General features: G+C 47.5%; 1 protein-coding gene across 8 annotated transcripts in view; it reads left to right on the forward strand.

Moving 5' to 3' along the window:
• ALDH3A2 (aldehyde dehydrogenase 3 family member A2) overlaps positions 1–16827 on the forward strand; it is a 325020-nt gene that overhangs the window by 245008 nt on the left and 63185 nt on the right. For all 8 annotated transcript variants that reach the window (XM_069226358.1, XM_069226364.1, XM_069226365.1 and 5 more), the window contains one exon: positions 13655–13890. In XM_069226358.1, the coding sequence (XP_069082459.1) occupies positions 13655–13890 (236 nt within the window). The remainder of the gene's footprint in view (positions 1–13654; positions 13891–16827) is intronic.

The following is a 16827-nucleotide window of genomic DNA, read 5'->3' on the forward strand; positions in this document are numbered from 1 at the left end:
CGAAGTAAATTATTTGATGGCTGTCAGGTCTGTTTAATAGGCGAGATACAGTCTCTTTTGGTCGTGTCAGATGACTGTTGATCTCTGATTTGACCACCCTTTTCAGGTAACCCTAGAAATGAAGCAGAATCTCAATGATTGTTTAGCTTTGCCTTTTTATCTTGGATGAACAAACTCGGTCTGGCATACTTTTTGTAATTTAGGGGTTGCATTCTAGGCGAATATATTGCAAAGATAGCTCTCTACCATATCCATGCTCATGGAGTTAGAGCAAAGGCAGCTTCCATAGCATTCCTGAGACTTGTTCTGTCAAAGGTATTTGCAAAGAAGCCACCTGGGCTGCTATTTATTCTTCCTGCAAACACTGAACCCTTTAAGGTTTTCCATGTTAGGTGTTCATGTGGGCCTGGCCATCCAGCACAGCATTTTTGACTCATGGGCAGTTGTGTGGGCAGATCCGGGAGCGGTTGTGCCCAGCCACTCTTAGGCTTCTGTTAGAGTTTTAAGCTGCTGCAATACTTAAACACCTTCTCCAATACGGTCTGTCAAAATGGACATTGCAAACTAGGAATGAAGGACTGAAGGGCTTGTAACACAAGAGTTACTCTGATGAGCAAGTATTTCCTTTTCAAACTTGCTTTGACTGTTTTACAGATGTGTACAAATGCTATTTTTGTGTATTACAATAGTAGCAAACACACTGTGAATTACCTCTGTGTCATGCTATCCACCTCTAAACTGTTATGGAAGGCATGGTGTTGCAGTCAGTTGGAGAAACGCTTTGAAAGTGCCACCACTTTTCACTTTATAAATTTGAGAGGATGTTCTACTCCACCTTATACGTACTCCTCTGTTCAAGATCTTCTGTTTGAAAAAAAATATTTTTATTAATGTTCTAGGCTAGATAGGCTAGAACATAAAACTAGAGCTTATCAACATCACATCAACAACAATACTTGGATAATCTCTCTTGGGGCATTGTAAAGGGGAATCAATGCATACAAGTCCACAATTGTCCAGAGAGCCATTATTGGGAGAGGGTGGCAAGAGCCAACAATCAGGGAGGTCGCCGTCCGCCAGGCACCCCAAACCCCGGCAGGCGATCTGTACTTGACACTCAATCCGGGACCCCTGCTCCTGTCCATAGAACTCTGACATCGACCCCAACTTTTTGCCGCCATGCAAAGTCCATTCCTGCAATCCATTGTGCCTTGGTGGGAACCTCTCTCACCTCCCACACTTGTGCCAAGCCCCTCTTAGCTACCACCAGTCCATGCGAGCAGATAAATAACTTTGTACAGGGCATATCCATGTCCTTCAGTGCTCCGAAAAGCACAAACTGGGGGTTAAGTGGAACACCTTCCTCTAAAACCCTGGTGTTCTTAACCTTTTAATAACTGTTTTTTCTTATTTATCTTTCTTGGGGTATGCTGTTAACATTCCATTGACCTTTTATTAGTCCCTCTAATTAGCGTATCTCTTTTGCTTTAACTGTTCATTAAATAAATAGCCTTGTCTGTTGACTTTGCATCATGCTTTCCCTGATGACGTTGGGGTTGTATACAGGCACCTCTGCGTAGTGACGTCAGGTTCTTTTCACGACTTTCTGCGCCAAAGCGCAGAGCAATGAAGAACACTGAGAATGGTGTGCCAAACTAAGGCCCTGAAAGAGTAATCCCTGTACCTAGAAAACAGTTCGCAAGTTGGGAGGATGGGTGGGCCGGTAAGGAATCTGCAACTAGAATATGTCTCTACCAGATAAATTGTTACCGAAGGTAAGTAACTTGTTCATCTGGTAGAGACGTCTAGTTGCAGATTCCTTACCTTAGAATAGATACCCAAACAATACCATCCTCAGTGATGTGCTGCGAACCAAGATCATATTAAAAAGACCTGCAGGACCGACTGACCAAAGAAGCCGTCTCTAAGGTCCCGACTGTCCAGGCAGTAATACTTTGTAAACGTGTGCAGAGATGCCCAGGTTGCTGCCTGACAGCTAACGTTGTGGTAGCAGCAGTTGCTCTGGTGGAATGAGTGCGCAAGCCCTCAGGGGGTTGCTTCTTAGCCAAAGCGTAGCACATTTTGATGCAAAGAAGCACCCATCAAGAGATGGTACACTTCTGCACCGCCTTCCCTTTCTTTGCACCCACCTATCCATCTAAAAGTTGATTGTCCACCTGGAAATCTTTGGTACGATTGAGGTAGAAGGCCAATGCTCTTTTCGGATCCAGACTGTGGAGTCTGTCCTCTCCATGAGAAGGATGTGGGTGTGTGTAAAAAGTAGGCAAAGTGATGGACTAGCCTACATGAAAAGGTGTGACAACTTTATGAAGGAAGGAGGCCCTTGTACGGAGCACCACTATGTCAAGGAAAAAATTAAAAAATGGGGAAAGAAAGAGCTTGAAAATCACAAACCCTGTCAGCAGAGGTGATGGCAACAAGAAATGCAGTTTTAAGAATATGGAGCTGTAAAGGACAATTGTGTAACGGCTCAAAGGGAGCACACATCACATAAGTAAAAACAAGATTGAGGTCCCACTAAGGCATGATACCTGGAGTGGGAGGAAACAAATTGGTAAGTCCCTTTAGGAATTTACCCACAAGAGCAGACTTAAAAGGAGAAAGTTAGTCTGTCAATCTAAGGAAGGCTGAAATAGCCGACAAGTAACCTTTAAGAGTGCCCAAAACAGAGCCCTGCTGGGCTAAAGACAGGATGAGCAAAAGAACCTCAGAGAGGGGATCAAGAGACTTGTTTGTACACCATGCCACAAATTTATGCTAATGATAGGTGTATACTTTTTTGGTGGATGGGTACCTGGCTGCCAAGACTGACAGATTTTGGGTGGTAGATCAAAAGCCGTCAACTGCCACCGCTCAATCTCCACGCATGAAGGCGAAGATTGGACAGGTTTGAATGGAGAACCCTCCACTGTTACTGCAACAGAAGATCATCCCGAAGAGGCAGTCTGACCGGAGGACTGGTAGCCATGCTCAGTAGCTCTGGATACCATCCTCTCTGTACCCATTCTGGAGCCACAAGGATTGCTTGGGCCCTGTTGTTCTTGATCTTCTTCAGAACTCTGGACAGAAGTGGTATTGGTGGGAAGGCATAAAGGAGGCCTGAGTTCCACTCGAGACGAAAAGCATTGCCGAGCGAGTGCCGCCTTGGAAACTCTAATGCCCAAAACAGCTGACATTGCGCATTCTCTGGGGAGGCAAACAGATCTAACCAAGGCTCTCCCCATTTGTGAAAGACACCTTGGCCTCTGATCTCTGCCTCTCCCATGTGTCCACCCCATCCCAGGAGTGACACGTCTGCGAATGCTGTCAGATCTGGTTGGGGAAGGATAGGCCCAGAACTGCACTGTCCAGAACAGCTCTTATGAAAGGGAGCATCTAACAGGGAGTCAGGTGTGACTTCAGCATGTTTACAGTGAATCCCAGTGTGTGCAGGAGGTTCTCTGTAATCTAAAGGTGGAAGATGACTTTCTGGGGGTGTGTCTGCCTTCAACAGCCAGTCATTGAGGGTAGGGGAAGGCTGAAACCCGTAACGTGTGCAGATACACTACAACCACTGCCATCCCTTTCGTGAACACCTGAGGGACTCTGGTAAGGACGAAAAGGAGCACAGTAAATTGAAAGTGCTAATGACCTACCACAAATTGTTGGTAGCGTATGTGGGCAGGCAGGACGGGATGGGAATATAGAAATAAGTGTCCTGTAAGTCCAACACTGCCATCCAGTCTCCTGGGTCCAAGGCAGACAAGACCTGATATAGAGTGAGCATTTTGAGGAGGAGATTGAGGGCCAGAAGGTCTAGGATAGGACGTAAGCTATTTTCCTTTTTGGGCACCACAAAGTAGCGGGAATAACAGCCACAACTTACTTCTGGCGCAGCAAGCCTCTCTATGGCTCCCTTGGCCCAGAGAACTGTGGCTTCCTCACAGAGAAGTGCCAGATGATCCTCCGGTAAGGGGTCTTAGGATGGAGACCTGGCTAGTGGGGTAGACTCGAAGGGAAGGGAGTAGCCCCTTCAGACGATCTGCAAAACCCACCTGTCCGTCGTGATGGTCTCCTAGTGGGGCAGGTTATGGCAAATCCTGTCACCAACTGGTATGTGAGGGGGTAAGGACTAGGAAGGTTTGGAGGCTGCAGCAGGGGTAGACTGGGTAGACCTCTGCTTCCCTGACCCACGAGTCCATGAGATTCTATGTCCCCAGCCACACGGGCTGAGTAGCGTGGGTGGCACAGTGGTTTGAAAAGGGACGCAACAGGGAACCCCTTCCGTGGCCACGAAAGGGGTGAATGGCGGATTGTTGGGGGTGAGGGGCAGTTGGAAGGCCAAAAAAACAAGCCGTGGCCCAGGACGCCTTGAACCTCTCAAGCGCAGAGTCTGCCTTGTCTCCAAAGAGACTGGTGCCATCAAGGGCATGCCCATGAGAGTCTGTTGGACAGCCCCTGAAAAAACAGATGTCCTCAACCATGCGTGGTGCCTCAAGACCACCATCAACGCCACCGTTCTACCTAGAGTCAGACGTGCCCAGTCCACATCGAATGGTTAACTTAGTCGTATCTCTCCCATCCGCAGCTGCTTGGTAGACAATAGCCTGGGCCTCCTCCAGGATCTGCGGCAGAACTTGCGCGAACTTATCCCATAAAAAGTGGGTTTAGCGACCCAAAAGGCATGCAGTTTTCACCAACCGCAGCACCAGACTGGAGGAAGAAAACATCTTCTTCCCAAGTTGGTCCAGTTTCTTTGATTTCCTATCTGAGGGAATGGAAGGGAATGCACCAGATGACGAGGATGCCTGAATGACCAGGCTCTCAGGCGGTTTTGGGAAAGGAATTTAGAGTCGTCCGGGACGGGCCGCTGGTAGCGATAGATTGTCCTGTTCACAGGAGCCCCTGTGTTCGGTCTGGATCAAGTACCCAGAAGGACATCAGTGAGGGCTTCATTGAAGGGGAGAAGAGGCTCCGAAGCGGAAGACCCTGGTTGAAGCACCTCCGTCAGGAGGTTCGTCCTTACTGCTACAGTGGGCGGCTCAAGGCCAAGGACCTCAGCCACCCTACTGACCACCATAGAATGAGTTTCCCTCCGCCGTAGCCATGGTAGGAGGAAAAAGCATGCCAGCGTCTGGAGAAGTATCCAGACCACTAGCCTTGCCCAGTTCCTGTGCCCAGCCAAATTGGGGTTATCTCGCTTGTATTCTAAAGGTTCCAGCTTCCCCTCCAATCCTTCCTCGTTTCCGTACCGAGCGTAATAAGGGTCTGAATCCAACCTGGGGTTGGGAGGTCCCATTGAAATTGGAAGCAGCGTTGGCAGACGCTGTTCCGGGTCATCGGGGATAAGGATCGGCTCGACGTCGATCGTGGGCACAACCGACATCGGGAGCGTCAACAACCTAGCCGGCTCCGGGGAAGGTTGTGATGGTACGATCAGCATCAGCACGGATCCAGTAGTGGATCTGGAGGGACCCCCGGAGGCTGAGGCTGAAGCTGCCGGTGCAGAACCCTAAGGGCCCCCATCCGAGCCCCCAATCGCCAAAGGTGCCGCAAAGGAGTTGGACTGCCCAAATAAGAGATGCATGGCCTCATAAAATTCCTTGAGTTGTTCAGGGGTCACCCTGGCTCCCGTAAACGCGGGGAGGCGCGGAGCGGACCCTGAAATAGGCTCCGCAGATGGGAGACCTGGATCGTCAATGCTCCTCCCGCGTCGCATTAGCCAGCCGATGCAGTGAAGTCGAAGAATGACGCTCCTTTTTTTTTTTTTTTTTAAACTGAATGACCCAAAGTTTTCGATGACGAGGAGTGGTGGTGACTTTGCGGACGGTCTCGAGACCTTCCTCTCGAGCGAGACTGTGAACTATGTTGAGTTGAGCGCTGGGTTGCCATGAGCTTTAGGGACCACTCCCTCAAAGATTTCAGGTGCATGGCCCGGCATTCCGAGCATGATTTCGGGTCATGATCGCGCTCCAAACACCACAAACCGACCCGATGTGGATCCGTCACCAACATCATACGGTGACAGACCTTGCAAAACTTGAAACCAGTCTTCAGACATCCTTGACGCACCAAAGGTTACCACAAAAACTCGACAAAAGGGTTGAAAATAACCAGGGTGGGGACGTGGTTAGGCTGGTGACCAAGATGGCTGTGTGGCATCAGAGCTCCGATGGACCAGAACCCCCAAGCGGTGGAGTCGGAGGATCCTGGCCCCTGGATGCCATTGGTGTGACTGGTGTGGCAGCAGGGAACATCAGACAAGGCGGCGCCGTTGGAGCAGACACGAGGGCCCACGGTGCTCAGGGCCTCTGACACCCTGCAAGCCGGCCTTGCGCCTCAGAGGCCCACCGCGACAGAGGCTGCAGGTGGGCATGAGGTGCAGGTCGTCTGAGCTGCATGGTGTGGCTCGAGACCTACAGCTGGCCACCCACCCCCCCCCCCCCCCCCAACCATTGCCCTCTGATGATGGTTACTTGGGGGCAGATTGATCAGCGTGTGCAGGTCCATCCCCTCACCCCGAAGGGGGACCCTGTGGAGGTTCGCCCCTCTCTCCCCACTTCAAGCGTAGTGCCTGAAGTGGCTGGTGCTGGGCTGGATTTGATGCATTGGAGGTCCAGGGGGGCGGCCCAGTGAAGAGGAGGCCCTATGAATGCGCTTTGACTTCATGTCTTAACTAGCGAAGAGGCCGTCCACCTCCTGCGCCCCCGGCCACCCCTGCACCCTATATAGGCAATGTGCAAAGGGGATCCCAAGCAGTGGAAGCTTGCATTTGACAAGCAGAAACAGACACCTCGCACACCGTGCCCACGATGTATGAGATGGGGGGCCTGCGCGGAAGGGGACTCTGATGCACCCCCCGGCACTAATGCAATACTGATGGAGCTGCATGCCAGGTTCAGGGCCATTGAAGCTAGGTTTGACACCATAGCCAACCGCTTGGATCGGATGGGGGAGCGCCTTGACCGACACAACACGCGAATGGCACATCGTACTAGCTTCACCCCCATGTTCATGTTAAGATGGGCTCACAGGTCCCTCTTGACGTGACCTGTGCCGGGAGCCCCCCCACCCCAACGCTCAATGGTGGCACACCTTCTAAACTACATAGATCGCGACAAAGCACTCAGCTTAACTTGTGAAAAATATCCTCTGCAATATCAAGGAGCCACAGTCTCTATCTTTCCAGACTTCACGATGGCAGTGCAGGAGGCCAGACAGAAGTTTCAAGATGCTAAGAATTCTTTGCGGCCTGGGTCTTTGATATGGGATGCTATACCCGGCCAGACTCCCTGTCGCTGTCCAGGGAAAGACGCATTTCTTTGATAAACCAGCAGAGGTACTTGAATTCTGTAGAACGTATTCCAAGAAGAGCCCATGATCAGCTCACTCATCGCCTCGGCGGTCCCCGAACCATACCCTGGGGGCATCCAGTCAGGATCTGTTCTCGGAGATATGAACGCAGTCTGATCTTGAGGAGCTTTGCTGCTTGGAGGGTGGTGAGGCCCGCTGGTACAAAGTGTGTTATGACTCTGTACCTGCCAGCTCCTCTCCCGCACCCTCCAACCCCCCTTTGTGGGCACCGTGAAGACTGGCCGGAACCTTGGACTCCTTAATAATGCTTACAGTGTTTAACATACTTCTGTGATACAGGTTCCACCCTTGGTAGGTGTGGGTGGGTGGGGATGAGGGACAGTTGGGATATAGGTAATATTGCTACCTTTAGGCTACTGTTAGTTTGTTTTTCTGTGCGCACCCGGGGGACAGATGTGCACCCAATTTCCTTGAATCATTGGCTGCTACGTAGACTATAGGGCAACCGATTTTTGTCCTGGAATATTAGGAGATTAAATAATCCACGCAAAGGGAAGCAAGTCTTACAATATTTAATCAGACTTAGCGTGCAGATAGTATTTCTGATAGAAACTCATTTAGTGCCCATTTCTAGCACTGTATTTGCTAAACAATGGGGCCCTCACAGATTTTACACTAACTACAGCTCCTACTCCCGAAGGGTCTGCATATTGATCCATAAAACTGTACCATTCCATCACCAACATACTATTATTGATCCGCAGGGCAGATTCATTTTGGTGCGTGGCGTGTTGGCTGGTCGCTGTATCGCCCTACTTAATATATATGCTCCCAATGTAGACAACCCAGATTTCTTCTCCACCCTACAGATGAACATAGACAGGGAGCCTGCAGACCACCTGATACTTGGAGGTGACTTTAATCTACTCCAAGATGGAGGTCTGGACACCACCTCTTTACATCCAGTGAATAAACCCCAATCTTTGAAAGTGCTGCACGATATATGCCATACTCACTTCTTGCGGGACCGCTGGCGGATATCGTCCTCTGCTGTACTAGCCTATTCATTCTACTCTGCCCCTCATGACACCTGGCTTAGTTCTGTCTCCCATGTCCCTCGGACTCTTTCCGACCACTCCCCAGTTCAACTCGATCCATGCATTCCCTGTCCAGACTATTTTGAGCACTCATGGCGTTTCCCTGCGATGACCCTTCTGGATGAGGTGTTCCCTTTGGATCTCTACACCGCTTTTATGGAATACTGTACTATTAAATCAGCCTCACACCTAAAGCTACACTATGGGAGGCATTCAAGGCCTACATAAGGGGGATCACCGTAGCTGAGCAATCAGGTGTTCTGCAAACTAGCTATCGGGATATTAGCCATAGTGAAACTGCACTGGCTGGGGCGGAAAGCGGGGCGTCCTCACGATGCACTGGGCGGATCTGCTTGCCCAAGCCAACGTCCTGGGTAAATATGCTAAGGTGTGTTGGTATGGTTAGGGCAAGAGGCCCGGCTGCACATTTGCATACCTTCTGCCTCCCCATAATCCCCCTCCCCCCACCCTCCCAGATCGCCCTCTTGTATCGCTGAGTTGCAGGAGCCATGTGGCACAAAGACCTGTGCCCTCTGAAGTACAGACACTACTATTTGATTACTATAAGCAACTTTACACCACCCGCATACAGAATCACTCCCCTCAGATGCAGTGGTATCTGGAGGAGGTGGCTGTACAACAGCAGTATCTAAGTGAGCCCTTCACGGCCGAGGAGGTTATGCTGGCAATTGACTAGTTGAATGGCTCTAAGGCGCCAGGCATGGACGGATTCACGGGTGTCTTTAATAAGGCATACAAGAACATCCTGGTCCCCCACCTTCTGAACATGTACCAGGAGCCATGGCGAGGGAGTATTCCTGCACACGGTACGGAAGGCCGTTGTCACTTTGCTGTTAAATCCGGACAAGGACCCCACCCTCTGCGGCTCATACCGCCCTTTGTCACTCCTGAATTTTGACAATAAAATTCTGGCAAAGATGGTGGCTTAATGACTGTCCCTATTGCTGGATATTCTCACCAGCTCAATCTGGATTCGTGCCACACAGGTCCACGTCGCTGAACCTGCGTACGGTGTTCACATCCCTTCATAGTCTCCCTAAAGATATCGGCTGCGGTTGCCTTATTAGACGCAGAGAAGGCTTTTGATTCTTTAGAGTGGCCCTATCTAGAGGCCACTCTCCGAAAGCTTGGTATGCCTCGGGCTTCGTCTCGTTGATAATGCAGTTGTATTTCTCTCCTACTGCCCGTAACCAGGTAAACGGTACACTGTCACAGGCCTTCACCATCACTACGGGAACTCGGCAGGGGTGCCCTCTCTCGCCCCTCCTTTTCATAATTGAGACAGACCCTTTGGTACGTCACTTCTAGGAAAAACACCTACATGTAGGATTGCCATTAAAGAGCAGACCTTTGTTGGCCTCCTTATATGTGGATGATATCTTCTTGTTTCTCCGCCACCCTGTTACCTATTTGAGCCTGGTGATGGCGGAGATAGCTCTGTTTGGTGATTTCTCTGGCCTGCGGATTAACTGGCATAAGTCTAAGCTGTTTACCTCACGGAGGTGACTACTCGAGTGCACTGTGAGATCCCTCTCACCCGGCGTGAGGACCAGGTTAAGGGAGATAAGATTAAGGGAGATTCCTTCTTCTTGTGTAGGTTGAATAGTTGCAATTTTCTGAGGATGCATTGCGAGGAAAATGTTGCAAAGCAATCAGGAGTCCTGGAAACAATGTTGCTCAAGAGCCCTTTCTTTTTGGAAGCAGTTTCTAGGGGCTTGGAGGTTCCAGTCGCAGTACCGGAGGCCAGAAGTCGAAGCAGAGGTTGCAGAGGAGTCCTGCTGGAATCTTGCAAGCCGAATCGGAGGACCCACCCAAGAGAGAGACCCTAAATTGTGCTGAAAGGAGAATTCTTCACCTAACCAGGTAAGTACCTATCAAGAGTGGGCTCTGACATCACCTGCCTGGCCACTAAGAGGTTCACAGAGTTCAGTGCCAACCTTGGAAACAAGATGGCAGAACCCAGGGACCCTCTGGAGGAACTCTGGGCACTACCCCTGGGGTGGTGATGGACAGGGGAGTGGTCACTCCCCTTTCCATTGTCCAGTTTTGCACCAGAGCAGGGGCTGGGGGTCTCTTAACCGGTGTGGACTGGTTTATGCATGGAGGGCACCAACTGTGCCCTTCAAAGGAAACCAGTGGCTTCGGGAGACTACCCCTCCCAAGCCAGCCACACCTATTTCCAAAGGAAGAGCGTGGTACCTCCCTCTCCCAAAGGAAGTCCTTTGTTCTGCCTTCCTGGGCTTGATCAGATGAAGCAGCAGGATGGCAGAAACATGTCTGAGGGATGGCAGCAGCAGGGCTCCCCGGAAAAACCCTGTAAGACTGGTGGTAGCAATGCTGGGGTCCTCTAAGGAGTCCCCAGAGTGCATGGAATCATACTTCCATTACTTGCAACAGTATTGGGGTATGATTCAGACATGTTTGATACCAAACATGCCCAGGTTCAGAGATACCATTGTGTAGCTGGACATAGGTAGTGACCTATGTCCAGTACATGTGTAAAATGGCGTCCCCGCACTCACAAAGTCTGTAGTTTGTGGGGGCACTTCTGCTAGTGCAGGGGTGCCCTCACAGACCGGTACCTGCACCCAGCCCTCTGGGCTGAGAGGGCCTACCATAGGGGTGACTTATAGTGGCCTGTGTAGTGACCTATAGTGAAAACAGGTGCATGCACCCATTTCACGCAGACTGCAATGGCAGGCCTGCAGAACCCTTTGCATGGGCACCCTATGGGTGGCAGAATAACTGCTGCAGCCCAAAGGGATCCCCTGGTACCCCAACGCCCTGGGTACCTAGGTACCATATACTAGGGACCTACATGGGGGGGACCAGTATGCCAACTGGGGGAAAAAAGTTACCAGCAACCAAATTTATAGGAGAGAGCACAGTCTCTGGGGTCCTGGTTAGCAGGATCCCAGTGAACATAGTCAAAGACACTGACAAACTGACAAAAAAGGGGGTAACCAAGCTAGAGAAAGGCTACTTTCCTACACATGGGATGGGTACTTTTAGAATAAATATTGCTAACGGACCAAATACTTAGGGGGGGCCACCCAAATATTTACATGTATTTGTGTGTGATTTGTGTAGCACAAACCTATCCAAAAGGCAGTAGAGTGCTGTACAGGATCAAAGGCAAGTATAAGGTCAGCTAGTGACAGGAGTGATAGCTAGTTGTTGTTTTTTTCCTTTTTTATTGCATTTTGATGTTGTGTTAAATCTTTTCTGCTAAACCCATACTTTTAGTATTCATTAATTCTGATTGGTTTGTCATCTTTACCCATTCGTCTTATTTTAAAATGTGCCATATGGACCTCTTCAGCACTCTTAAGATAATACCTCTCCTTATTTATCATCTTCAGATTAGTGATCTCTTCCTACACTAAACTGTAGGCTTTTTACGTATGCTTCCCTGAGACCTTTAGATGGTAACATTTCTCAAAATACAGTAACACCCCTGGTTCTCAATCATCAAAACCACAATTATGTCCTAAATCATCAGTTGTGGCGTTAACACATCCATTCCTTTTTAGGGTCAAGCCTGCTTTGCATGCGCTCGCGCATGCGTATAGCAGGGAGACTCTTTTGTATTTAGAAAAGGGCTCCGAGCCCTGTCAACTTCACGTCAGTGCTTTTTATTGGTTCGTGGGCTTCCCTAATTAAATCAGCTTGCTTTCATTAGTCGAAGGCACGCATACGTCATGCCTTTTCCGGTGGCTAGCCCTCCTCGAGCGCAGCGACCAAGTACAGAAAACATGCGAGGCTCGCTGTTTTCCATCGGGCTCGTGGACTTTTTTTTAAAAACTAATTTAAGAGCCCGATCTCGCTTGGCAGAAGTCGAGCGCTTTACCTACTTGATTTCACTTTTTCGAGTTACGTGCATAAATGCACTTTTGCCCGATAGGTGAAAAGTCAGGTTAGGAGTTTACAACGCGATCGGCTCTAACACGAGCAAACGCGAGACCCGATGCATTGTAAATGCTTGTTATCTCCAGTGGAAGACTCTGTTCCTTGTCTAGTGGAACTTGATTAAGGAAAAAGGATATCTAAAAGTTGTGCATAGTTTAGAGCATTTGTGGCTCATTTAAAACTGGCTCATAAGAGGACATCTTCCAAAAGTTGAGGGATGTTTCATTCTCCCAGTTTTCCACTCCTCCACCTCAGCGGGGGGGAAAACACTAGGTTTCAGATGGGATAGCACAGATGGCTATAGGGGTGAAGATACTCTGGCTTGATTCGCAAATGCATTTTCCACCATACACAAAAATTTAAAACCAAAAGTAACTTCAGCTGAGCCAGGAGTTCGCAGAACCATTACCGACCAGACTAAATGTGTTTTCCATGTCATGAGTACATAAATTTACACACTAATCCATCTTGTGAAAGGAACAGGAAGTAGGAGAGTAAGTTGCCTTGTAAGTTTATGAAGAGACACAAACTTGTGAATTTGTATTTATTCATAAACTCCCGTCCATCCCTTTCCCAACTTGAAAATTGCCATTTTACTCCAGCAGAGGGTTGGAGTAACTCCTCTACTCACCTAAAGACATTGAGGGGATGATTGGAAAGGGATTTTCCATTTGCAAAAATGTATTCCCCGTGAAAGAAACACGTCAGGCTGCATTTACCCAGTGCATAATTGTATACTATGTATGTCCATTTCCACATTGGGGAAGTGGTAGTCCGGGGGATATCACAACATTCTCAGCCTGGAAGAGATTTTTCAGCCATTTAGTAGGTTGTAGACTCTGGCTTGGGGGTGGGGGGCTTACACAGTACTATTACTGCAAATGTCCTTGCTTACCCCAGTTGTGTTGGGATTTTCTTGTATCATCAATCTATTGGTTATCACACAGTGATAGATACATCCTGTTATGAGTGGTGATAGGGCAGTTCCTCATTTCTTTGCCTACCCAAAGTGGACAGAAATCAAGCAAGTAGTAGACGTAATAGTGAAAGTGTGCCCCAAGTCTGCTCCGTAGGGAGAAGATATTCATGTGGAGTTGTACAAGATTGTATCAAAGTAATGCTAACTCTCAAGCCTGTTGTAGAGTTAGTCATACACTTGTTCACATCTCTTTAACTTCCTCCCAGTAATGTAATCATGCTTGAAAGGTGCTGGGAACTTTAATACTTTAGCATAAGCCTCAGCTTTTCTGATTATCCTGGTGCATGGGCAGTCAACTGAGTTGCAATAAGTTATTTTTCTTTTTCTTTTTAAGGTCATAGTGGGATGGGTGCCTACCATGGAAAGCACACTTTCATCACCTTCTCTCATCGACGTTCATGTTTAATCAAGTCTCTCGGAATGGAGCGCATGAACGGACTGAGATACCCACCGAGCACCATAAAAAAAGTGGAATGGGCCAAGTTTTTCTTGACGACAAAAATTAACAAACGCCAGGTTGGGCTTTGTCTGTTTGCCCTGTTTGGCATAATAGCAGCGGTGATACTAAAGGTAATCTTTTGTATCTAAACACTGTTAAAAGTAAATGTGTACTTATTTTTATTGCTTTAATAATTACTTTATGCAGAACCTGATAAGTATGGTTCAATGTTTAAATAATGTTGTTTATGTTTACCTTATTGCTACCTATGTTATCTGAAGATAGAGGCCTTTTCGAGCCAGACAACATTGCAATCCAGGGCATACCTAATGTCTCTCATGACGCTGATGAGAAGCCAGACAGTCTGCCGTACACAGCAAGGAAGGGATGTACTTGTACTTGCAAAATGCCAGTTGGCTATATACTGCACCAACAAATAGCCAGACACTCCTACTTATCCTCCTATAGAAGAAAGTGCATCTCACTGCAGTTGTGTGAAGAGCAGCAGAAGTGCAAGATATGCAGTTACCTACTCTAGAAACAAAAACAGATTCATTGGCTGAAATTTTTCAATGAGGTTCAACTTTATCTGAGCCACTTATCTTTTAGCAGGGCATTTATGGCCACTCTCATAGCCACTTTGTCTAAACCATGCTCGCCTTTTGATCAACTGGCTGTTAGCCAGGAGACACAGAGCAGCCGCTGTCAACCCTGATTTGTTGATGAGACCCCAGTGCATGAAAGGCTTGTGATGCTGAGGTAGAGAGCTTAGTGTCAGCCAGGTCCATTTACTCCAGTAGGGACAACAATCCCTATACTCTTTTTCTCACCTACTGCAGCGGTACCCAATCCACTTTGATTTGCCCCCTCAGGCCCACAGCCAGCTGGTGTGGCCAGGATATGTTATTTCTTCCCAGAAGGATATCCATCATTTCAGATTGATGAATTTTATAGATTGTTCAAAGGGGCTATGCCCTACCTTTAATTTCATCTCCATCTTTCATTAGTCCTACAACAAAGTGAGCTTTGACAGACCATAGCAGACCATAACACTGTCTTGCTACAAAAGTCAGTTTGCCGGGGGCTGAAGGTTACGTCAAGCAATTACTGGATTCGGAGAGGGGTGATTAATGCTATTCATCATAATTCATCCCTAAGAAGGATGGAGGCCTTAAGCATATTGCTTACTGGACCACAAACCATTGAATGCCTTTCTGAAGAAGGGCAGTTTCAAAATGTTCACTCTGGCTCACATCTTATTTACCCTGGATCCAAGGTATTGGCGATGGCCTTGAACTTACGGATGCATATTTTCTTATGCCTGTCTTACAGCCCCAGAGACGCTACCTGTAGCTCGCAGTCAGGGCAGAACACTTCCTTGCTGTGCTGCCCTGTAACGATTTCTTGGCACCTTGGCTGTTCATAAAAATAATAGCGGTGGTAGCTGCTTATCGTCAGAGATCGGCATAAATGTGTTCCTGTACCTCTACGACTGGTTGCTCAAGGCAGGCTTTCAATCAGACAGACTACATAATGAAGACTGCTGGACTCTTGATCTCTTTGGGATTTTCTATCAATGAACTGAAGCCCCCCCTGAGCCCTATGCAGAGGATTCTCTAAATAAGGGTTGTCCTGAACACAGTAGCATTAAAAGCCTTTTCACAATTCCAGCAAGCCCTGGACATTCAGGATATGATCCTGAAGTTTCTGGCTTAGTTCTAGGTCATGTTGGTGATGATTCCGAGGCTTTTTATTTTCCCGACCTTGTGCATCTTCCTCGCTCTGTACTCAATCAATCAATTGCATTGCTGTTTTTTTCCCCCTCAACCAGATTCAGTTGCAGAGAGGGCTTTCCATACATTAGATGTTAAAAGGCCCCTTGTGTTCTATATTGATAGAACTAAAAGTTTCAGAAAAAGTAAACAATTAACAGCAGTTCAAAATCTCGCCATTGACCAGTAAATGTCCATTTATTGCATTGAGAATACAAATTTCACAGCTGACCATTGTGAACTTATTATTTTTTTAAAATAGGTTTTAAATATTCATCTTGCAATACTAAAAAAAAAAAGTCTATCAGTTATGACATGCACATTAGTATTTTGCTTAGCAAACCACTGCCACACAGCTGATCTGAACTTTTAAACCAAATCTAACCAAGTAGATGTGTATAGAGAGGATGTAGCACGATTAGTACATTTTAATAGTATACTCCATATATGCTGGTTTGGAAGCGAATGTAAATAAGAAAATGAAGAGTTATTTTCTCTGGATTTGAGCATATGGGAGATGAAGTCTTCAATTGTAAATATCATACATCTTTCTCTTGAAACTGGCAAACTCTGTAATTTCTTTCTTTAATAAGACTCTGGAGAGGGCAATATTAAAAGTATAAATCTTTAATAAAATTACAATATCCAACAACTATTTTTCTAACTTTTGCCCAGCTAAATGCCCTTATGATGATTTAATCTTTACAAAGAGTGGCGGCTTTCTGTTGAACTGATGTTAACAGCTTATTCTAAAATATCAATCAATCAATCAAAAAAATTTATAGAGCGCGCTACTCACCTGTGAGGTGGGGTGAGGAAGGGGTTACTGTTCGAACAACCATGTCTTGAGTTTTTTTCTGAAGAGTAGGAGGTCTTTGGTTTTGTGGAGGTTGGTGGGGAGGGAGTTCCAGGTTGTGGGGGCGAGGTAAGAGAAGGCCCTGCCTCCTGTGGTGATTCGTTGGATGCGTTCAAAGGTTCCTTCCTAGGCAATGGAGGGCCAGGATTGCAAGTCTGTTTCCATTCTAAAGGCTGGGACCATGGCACAGTTCAATAGGGATAATAGGTTATTCAAACACCATCCTTCCCCCCTTTTCCCAGTGTAAGTATCTCTTCAGGCTAAGTATCTCTGCCCCATATAGAAATTCTAGGGGTACCATAGCTTTATCAACCACACATTCAGGGTGTAACATAGGCGCCCCCTGATCACTTGTAATCTTTTTTTTATTTTTTTTTTACTCCTACTACAGATGAAAGTGCTTTATAGTGTAACATATTCATGTGCAAAGACCAAGATAG

The sequence above is a fragment of the Pleurodeles waltl genome, chromosome 3_1 (genome assembly GCF_031143425.1).
Source record: "Pleurodeles waltl isolate 20211129_DDA chromosome 3_1, aPleWal1.hap1.20221129, whole genome shotgun sequence".
Classification (NCBI taxonomy): domain Eukaryota; kingdom Metazoa; phylum Chordata; class Amphibia; order Caudata; family Salamandridae; genus Pleurodeles; species Pleurodeles waltl.